Consider the following 9,722-nt stretch of genomic DNA (forward strand, 5'->3'; position numbering starts at 1 on the left):
CCTTTGTACTGGGTTCTGCTTCCCCAGCACCAAGTACAGTACCTGGTATAGTAGCTCTCCAATGGCTGTTCGTTAAAATAGTTAAATAGTACTATTATTGTGGTAGAGGACAAATCCTCCCCGGTCAAGAGAAAAATAAGCTGGAAATATAGTTAGATAGTTTATAGAAAAAGAAACGCAAATGGCTCTTAATGATAGGAAAACATGGTCAAACTTGCTGATAAGAAAAAGGCAAATCAATGACACTGAAATACAATTTCTCATCTGTCAGAATGACATAAATCCCGAAGTGTGACAATATACAAGACTCTTATTGTATTAGCACTTGAGTGAGCTGCTAGCACAAAGGCAAAAATGGTACGATGGCTACAGAGGGGCATTTTGTAATGTCCTCACATTTCCATGTGCACCTGCCCTTTAAGCCAGGCATCCCCCTTCTGGGAATATATTTCAAAGATACGTTGGCAAAAATATAAAAATCTGTATGCTCAGGCCATTCACTACAGCATTACCTGTAATAGCACATAACTGGAAGCAACTTAAATGCCCAACAATAGGAACTGGAAGAACGAACTATTCCATCCCCGCAGTGGAGTTCCATGAAATGGGAGAAGGAAATGAGGAGTCACTCTACACACTGCTACAGAGGGAACAGCAGGATACATTGTTAAAAGATAAACGGAAGTCGGTAAAATGTGTGTATCACGCTACCACTTATCTAAGAACAGAGGGTTGGGGAATAAAAATAAGGATAAATCAAAACAACAATTATCCATCAGGGAGAGAAGGAAAATGTGGAAGGGACAGAGATAGCAGACTTCTTTGAGCACACTTCTTCCTTTGTATGTTTGACTTTAGAGTTATGTGAATAACTTTATGTAACTATAAAAACAAAATGAAATTTAAAGAACAACAATCTCTTAAAAACCCTAAAGCAAAGGGAAATAAATGCACTAACTATATAGTGAGTTGGTTCCTCTCTAGGAATTATTTCAACTAATTTTAAAACACATATTAATTTGCCTATAAAGCCCTAGTGGGATATATTCTAAGAACAACAAAAAAAAATTTTAATAGTAAGCGGTTTTCAATATCCATATTATTTGTAGCAGTGTTAAGTACTATTATTCTGCACTATTATATATGTATTATGGGATTAAAGCAAATGAATAATTACATTGGAGTCATCTGAAAATGGGATTTGAGACATGGGGAAAAGATACAGATACAAAAGGAAAGAAAGATAGGATTAAATATAAAACCCAGATAAAAATTTGAATTGGAATTAGAAAGAATCTGCAATATATTTTATCTTCAAAAAAAGGGGGGAGGCCCATATTTCCTAACCTGTTCCCTGAAAAGGCCTAGGAATAGTAACCAACCTAGTAACAATGAACACCCAGCACCCAGTCAAAAAATGTCACTTCCCAATAAAACAATAAGGGCTCCTATGAGAAAAGTTTAATTCTAGATCAACGGCAGGGAATATACAAGATGAAACATTAAAATCATGTCATACCAGTTAAAAGAACCCTACCAAAAATCCCTGGGGTCCGTCTAGTCAAAAGGACACAGAAGATGGCAGGAAGAGGCATCCTACCAGTCCCAAAAGGATAATTTAATCATCAGTAAGAGGGCGCCTGGGTGGCTCAGTTGGTTAAGCGACTGCCTTCGGCTCGGGTCATGATCCTGGAGTCCCGGGATCGAGTCCCAAGTCGGCCTCCTTGCTCAGCAGGGGGTCTGCTTCTCCCTCTACCCTCCCCCCTCTCGTGTGCTCTCTCTCAAATAAATAAATAAAATCTTTAAAAAAAAAAATCATCAGTAAGAATAAGTTCAACTGGTTAGCAGATAACAAATAATTTAAAATCCACTGGTGACTGCTGAAGATGCTGGGAAACCAACCTATTATTTTTGAAAACTGGTGAACAGAAGGAAGGAATTGAGCATTTATCTTGCCTTTCCTCTGTGCTTCTGATAATCAAATAGTTGGTGGTAAAGGGAAAGCTTCCTTTATTCACCTAATAAATGAAGGAATGACAGAGTATCACCATTTCAAAGGGTGGTTCTAAGTAATAAGCCATGGCTGCAAATCAGCATTACAAGGACACACATACTTCCTGGTCGACTACACAGCACCACCCATGCCAGGCGCAGAGGACTGAACTAGGATGATATTAAACTTCTAGATTTAACTACTAATTTTCAAGATATGCCAAGGACAAGGGAACAAGTCTAATCACACATAAAGATGAAATCAGCCAAATCCAGACTATGGGACACCCTAATGGACAAAACACTCACCTTCTTCAATACATATATTGAGAGAAGGGGAAAAAATGAGAACAATATATGAATTAAAAGAGATTTAAGAGACCTATTAACCAATTGCAATGCATGGCTCCTATTTAGATTCCAATCTGAACTATAAAAAAAAAAAAAAAGAGGTATTTAGGGAAATCTGGACCAAGGGGTACTTAAGAAATTGCTAATTTTTATTAGGTATTACATATTGTGACTTTGTTTTCTGAAAGAGCTCTATCTTTGGGATATTAACAAATAAATGATAGATTTGTGATTTATTTCAAAATAATGGTTGGAGAGGTGTGAAGGAGAGTAAATGAAACAAGTTTGACCGTAACCTGATATGTGTGAAAGCTGACTAATAAGGGTAAGGGGATTTATTTTACTATTCTTTCTTGATTTTTACAAATGTTAATATTGCACCAAATAAAAAAAATTAAAATTTTAATAAGGAAAATATCGCCAATCCATAAAAAAGTCCTGTTACATTTGGTGCTCCAAAACATTTCTTTTTTAAAATAAAGCCTAATGAATATATTTAGAATCTGATATAAAATAAATGTAAGTATACAAGAATGTAAGCATACTAAACCTGTTCCTTTCCAAGAATTTAAGCATCTTTTACTTAAGAACCACTTTTTCTTGGTCACAGTGGCCTATGACTATGGGTTTCAAAACAAACATAAAGCCTTAACTTAGAATTTCATTGTTTTAGAATCGTCACTGCCTTAATGTTCAAACATTGATTTAAGTTCTCCCAGTAAAGGGTAAGTGGATATTTGTTTATGGCTTTTTTGTAAATATAAATGCAGTGATCTTTGGCTTTAAAAAATTTGTTTCTGTGAAAATGTTCGTTAATCGAAGCCAACAGAGTTATTTACAGAACAACTGAGCATGTCTAGTTCTTCATGTATACGAGAACTGTTTTCCCTCCCCAAACCTTAGTTACCTGAATTGTCCTAAGATTATTCGTAAAAACTGAAATTCAGTGATTAAAGGGAAGTGAGAATTCTAAACAAACAAACAAAAAAAAACAAAAAACCCACCACTTTTTCTATTATGGCAAGGAAAAAAAAATCAGTAAAATAAACTTTAGTACAAAGATCTCAAGACACAAAGAGGAAGGAAAAATGGGTGGGAAAATACAGTGGCAAGAGAGCAGAGAGAGGGACAGGTAGTCCAGTGGTACCAGGTCAGTACTGGATTCCCTGATTAAACTGTAACTGCTAGGCCTGAAGACACAGAATATATAGTTGGTGGTAGTCAGACCCACCTACTAGGCCACACCAAGGCAAGGGTATACTTGAACAAGGCAGGCATTAAAGAGGATGTCTTCTTGCAGCTTCTTTTTGTCTGTCTCAGTTATAATCCTAGTCCTGAGATGAGACGTGCCTTCTAGAAATTAGATGCCCCTGATGGTTCCTACATTTTGGTTTTAATATTCCTTCACTTCTTAATTTCTTTCTTATCACAGAGTTAAAACAGGTTCTTAAAAATATGAATGGCATACAAGGAATGCTCAAAATCCAGACAGAAAAATGAACTAAACAGACTACTAAAACCTCAATATCCTTACGAACAGTTGTCTGTGTCTCACATCTGTACTATGTGATGGCCATATGGCTCACTCAAATGATAGCCCATGCCAATCACACTAAACCCACTTTCCTCACAGTTTAAAAATGGACAGTGACTCGATCCATGGCAATGACATATAGAGACTACTAGAGACCTTCTGGAAGACTGTTCCTTGCTCTTAAGGGGAAAAGAAGGATGATCCCTTTTCCTGCTCTCAACATCTGCTATAATTCATTCAAGGTAAGATCCACTAATATTTTAGTGCATTTAGAAAGGAGAAATGCTGCCAATTAAATTATAATCACACTACAGAATGTACAATGAAGTCTGATGTCAGAGATAATAAAATGTGAAGGAAAGAAGTACATCTTAGAATCAGTAAAATTCAGCTACCACCTAAAAAAGAAGGCAGCCGTGGGGGGACAGCTAGGCACCAAGAGAACTGTACAGAAGCTGAGCAGAGCCCTGGTCCTGTCTGACCAGGATGTGATGGTACATGAGATCATAAACAGCCACAGGCAGCCAGAGTTTTCTAGTCCTGCCTGTCAAAGTATCCTGATGCAGAGATATGGGGGGGTGGGGCAAAGAGGGCACTAAGAGTCTTAGTAAACTGAATAAAGCATGAGAGGACACAGGTCACAACACAACAAGCTGCTGACCGACAAGGAGCCTAAGCATCCCACCTCTTCTGAAGGGCAGGGGTTTTTTAAAACTTACAATTCAAGTATGTAGTGACCAAATGTCCATAAATGAATGAATGTGTACATGAAATGTGGCAGCCTTAAAAAGAAATTAAAGTTGGTATGTGATACAACATGGCGGCACCCTGACGGTTTTATGTTAAGTAAAATAAGCCAGATGGAAGGACAAATACTGTGCAATTCCACTGATACGAAAAACCTAGAGGAGTCAGATATACAGAGACAAAGTAGAAGAGGGGTTGCCATGGGCGTGGGGAGAGGAAATGGGGAGTTAGTGTTTAACGGGGACAGAGTTTCAGTCTGGGAAGATAAAAAAGTTCTGGAGGTGGATGGCAGTGATGGTTGCACAACAATGCGAATGTACCTAAAACCACTGAGCTGTACACCTAGAATTGTTCAGAATGGTAAATTTTACATTTTTAAAAGTTTTAATTTTTAAAAAGTATGCAGTGATCAGGGGAAAAAGAACCCTGCATTTATATAAAATTCCCTAAAACATAACAATGATTCTAAATTGCTGCTTAACAGAATAAAGGGCCAGCAGAATAATAAGAAATAAAACCCTATTGGAGAAGCTACTAAAATTTGCTTTACCTGATGGCTAGGACCAACACGAATTTCCCCCTGGGTGCTGTTCAGCCTCCTGTCATGAAAAGAGCAGATCAGGTTAGCACCATATAGTCCTGGCATAAACATTCACACATTTTTTTCAAGACAAACAATTCACTTCAAATAAATGAGGGATAAGTTCCCCACTATTTCTAGCGTTGCCCTGTACATGCACACTCCCCCACCCCCCATACACATCTCTAAAATCTCTTTCCTCTAAAAGCCCCATTCCTGCAGCTTCCTGTCGTGAGTACCCACACCACGGTTCTTCAGACCTCAGAGAGGTACGTTCCAACAGAACAATCCCAGTACGGGTTTCTTCTTTTCAAAACATTTCACACGCCCTACTGTAAACCTTATTAAAAGATAAACAAGAGAACTATGGTTCCTAGCACACACACGGGGTCATTCATTCATTCAGCAAATATTTATTAAGTACCTACTGTACACTCAAAACTGTCCTAGGTGTTGGGGATAAAGTAATGAGAAACACAACACCCCTACCTTATTAGAACTTATATTCTTATCTGGGTACAAAACAAAGAAACAAAAAGTAGATCAGATGATAAAAGGGCCAAAGAATTAAGGAGATGGTAAATGATGAAATATTTTCACAGTTCTTTATACAAGATAGTTAGGAAAGGCCTTTGGGCCAAGGGCGGGGGGGGGAGGGGCAGAGAGAAAGGTAGAGAGAGGATCACAAGCAGACCCCATGCCCAGCACAGAGCCCGATGAGGGGCTCAATCTCATGACCCCAAGACTATGACCCCAGCCAAAATCAAGAGTTGGATGCCCAACTGACTGAGCCATCCAGTCATGTCCCAGAAAAGGCCTTCTTAATAAAAGCAAAAAAAAAAGCAGAGATGAAAAAGGTGTGGGGATGAGCCCAGAAGATCTAGGAGGTGGAAGACTTCATCTTGTTTCTGTCTGTGTCATTCCTACTGCACTTGCAAAGCTCACCCTCTCTTGCTTCAAATCCTAGCCATCCCAGGTTCCTTTTAGAAGCCACTGTTTCTATAAAGCCTTTCCTGATCTCCTTCCCATTTCACCTCACAACTCCCCAAAGTGTGGACTGCCTTCCCCTTTCACTCCTTCATGAAATGCTTGTTGACTTTTTTGTCCCAGGCCTTGCACAGGGTACTCACAAGGTATATGGTGACGGACAAAGAAGTACAGTCCCTGCCCTCCCGGGGCTTCGTTCCCAACTCCTGGTTATCTCAACTCTGAGTCGTGACTAACTGTGGGCGATCTCAGGCCACCCTTTCCAGTCCAGGGACAAGTCTGCTGTGTTGCACAGCCACCTCTGAATCTCCAGCAGTGCTGGGGAGAGAGGGCTTTTACACGGTGAGAGCTGCCGATTGTGACTGGTAGACTTCACTGTGCTGCGGAGTATAACAAAGCAGCAAAGCACCGGAGATGCCACACGGTCTCGTGTTTGTCCTCCACAGAGTTGATAACCCTAACGTTATGTGTGAAGTTGTGAAAATGAATTCTGGAAAATGATTATTTCCTTCAGGTCTAATACTTTTTTCTTTTGACCCAACGGTTTCTCTCAGGAAGAGTCTTATTTGGAGAAAGTGGGCAGTAGATATAACAAAGGAAGGGAGAAGACTCGGAAAGGAAAGATGTGGCCCAGTTCTTAAAGAGCTTACACTCCAACTACCCAGGGAAGTATCATCCATCCCCAAAACACCAGAACAGTTCCAATCACTACACTGGAAAGCACAAAACATCTCAGGAGAAACAGAATACAAAAATGCCAAGGGAAACGATCAAAATTAGGCAGGCTTCACAGGGAGACAACAGTGCATGCAGTGGTTAATTTCCAAAGAAACCTCTGAAGGGGAGCCCATCAGCAGGGCAAAACAGGACTTCCCAAGGGAGGAATAAAACCCTGCAGAGGTGGGATGGGACACGGTGGGAGAAAAGGTTGCATAAGTACAGTCCTTAATGTACAAAGCACCTTCATTTCCCCACTAGGGGAATGGCATGTTGAAAAACAAGCCAAAAGATGGAGTGTTCTAGTAGGTTCATGTAGGAACGACATGCTGTTTTAGGAGGTCTGAGAGGAATCAAAACAGGCCAGGAGGCTATTTTAATCATGAGTACTTTAAGAAAAACAAGCAGTCAGTGTTACTGACCATCTCCCTTCCAACTTGTTCCTTTCTGTTTCATAACTAGCTATGAGCAAAACTAGCTGCCAAAAGCTCTCCCCTGTATCTCTAAATAGTTTCCAAACGCTTGCCTGCCTACAAGCAGGTCTAGCCAAAATGTGTCATCTGAGAAGGTTTCAGCTGCAGCCCATCCAGTAACTTGTGCCCACAGCTCAACTTCCAGGTTCTTCTAGAAGGTCTATACTATGCTAAGGTTCTCAAGTGGATGCCTATGAAAGCATTTCCCCTTCACTGCTACACACGCACTGCTAAGTCCTTGATAATTCTAGAACAAACATTCCTGGTCTGTTTTTATTTTAGTCTTTTTCCTTTTTTATTTTTTGTGTGGTTTATTTTTTGTTTCTTCTTTTAATATCTTCATAAGCCAGTATTATCATATTTAGCTCAAAAATGTGCCACAATAATAAAACAAACACCAAATATCTTAGATCCCACTGGTTTGCATAAAATAGGTTAATAACTATACAAGTGAGACAAACAAGTGTACTGAGGATCTTAAGAGCCTAAATTGGAAACTGTTTCTCTCATTTTTGTTTCTATCAATGATGGGTACTAACAAGGTTAGTAGTTTTAAAAGCCCAAAATAAAATAACCTTTGAAAATTTAAAAATCAATATTATAACAAAATTATTTCTTAATCATATGCAACTTTTAAATATTAGGGTTTCTTATAGCAAGAAATACAACAAAATTATTTTGGAGGAGGATTAGGATCCAAGGCAAGCAGACAATGGCACTGGCCTACCATTTCCAGGAACTCCTGGATATAGAATATATATAATGGTGGAAATGTTTTTTTTAGGTCCAAGATAAAGATAGCAACATGCCCCGTTAGAGAGAACTGGATGCATCTGACAGAAAAACTGTCAGCATATGAAATGAAGATGAGCGACAAGAAGTAAGCTTTGTGGGAAATAGCCAGTACCCAGCCACATCTGCGATCCACCAAACAATCACCATCTCCCCTCCCTCTTCTGACAGCATCCAAACTCTACATTAAACTACATGTTCATCCCCTGCTGCCTCACTGCCCCCTTCTTCCTGCAAGCTCCTCTCGTGGTCCAAAGCGCCCTATCAGAGAATGACACTCTGCCAAGACTCATTTGGACATTTCCTACCACCCCATCCACTATGGGACGGACTACAGGCTTCTAGAGTACAAGAACGGATACCCATCTTGTGTGTCCCCAAAATCTAATACGCTCCCCGCCTGGCATTTTTATGCATTCAGGACAAATTTAAAGTTCCTTAGTGGCAAGAATACTTCTAGATTACCAAGTTGTAAAACTTGACAAAAATCACCAGCAATTATTATTTAAAAGGAGTATCAACAGCCTGTAGAAAACACTCTTAATAATCACATGCTGACCAGTACGTATTTCCTTTTACTTAACACAGCAATTTCCAAACTTTTGGTCTCAGAAATTCTTTACGGTCTTTAAATTACTGAGCATTCTAAGGAAGTTAGGTTTTTGAGAAATTTCAAAAAAAATTTTTTAAATAGCAGTTAAGGCTATTACATATGAACATGTATCATTTATTTTTATAAAAAATAACTGTATTTAAACCAGAAAAAAACTTAATGAAAACAGAGGCACTGTTTTGCATTTCTGCAAATCTAATCCACGACTTAACAGAAGACAGCCAGATTCTCATATCTGCTTCTACATTCAATCTGTTACAATAAGTTATTTTTTTTAATTAAGATTTTATTCATTTATTTGAGAGGCAGACAGAAACACTGCAAACAGGTGGAAGGGAAGAAGGTTGGGAGGGGAGAGAGAATCTCAAGCAGATTCCTCACTGAACGCAGAGTTTGACGTGAGGCTTGATCCCACAACCCTGAGATGATGACCTGAGCCGAAATCAAGAGTCGGACACTTAACCTACTGAGCCACCCACATGCCCAGCAATATGTTATTTCAGTTAGAGTATATGAAGAAAACCTGGTCTCACAAAGATAATAATTGGAAATGGGAAGAATATTTTAAGTCTTTTTGGCAATTATGGATATTATTTTTGATACTACCCCAAAACTCAACAAAGTGGTCATTTCTTAAAGGTTTTTACACAATGTGAATCTAAAACCTTATCTATGATCTTTTTGGACTCTTTTACGTTAAAAATCCATTAGTCTGTCTTGGCCTTTAAATGGGTCCTTCTACCTGGACGTGATTTTTGTAAAGTCATGCATAAGTTAGAAGGAAAATATTGGAGGGGCGCCTGGGTGGCTCAGTCGTTGAGTGTCTGCCTTCGGCTCAGGTCATGATCCCAGGGTCCTGGGATCGAGCCCCGGCATCGGGCTCCCTGCTCCGCGGGAAGCCTGCTTCTCCCTCTCCCACTCCCCCTGCTTGTGTTC

At 39.4% G+C, this 9,722-nt stretch overlaps 1 protein-coding gene across 9 annotated transcripts in view; it reads right to left on the reverse strand.

Annotated features, from left to right (window-relative positions):
• The window catches only part of RERE (arginine-glutamic acid dipeptide repeats), a 414,521-nt gene that overhangs the window by 125,027 nt on the left and 279,772 nt on the right, over positions 1–9,722 (reverse strand). For all 9 annotated transcript variants that reach the window (XM_081817442.1, XM_081817436.1, XM_081817441.1 and 6 more), the window contains one exon: positions 5,175–5,223. In XM_081817442.1, coding sequence (XP_081673568.1) covers positions 5,175–5,223 — 49 coding nt within the window. The remainder of the gene's footprint in view (positions 1–5,174; positions 5,224–9,722) is intronic.

Source organism: Leptonychotes weddellii, chromosome 4 (genome assembly GCF_054177405.1).
Source record: "Leptonychotes weddellii isolate Sample4059 chromosome 4, ASM5417740v2, whole genome shotgun sequence".
Taxonomy (NCBI): Eukaryota; Metazoa; Chordata; class Mammalia; order Carnivora; family Phocidae; genus Leptonychotes; species Leptonychotes weddellii.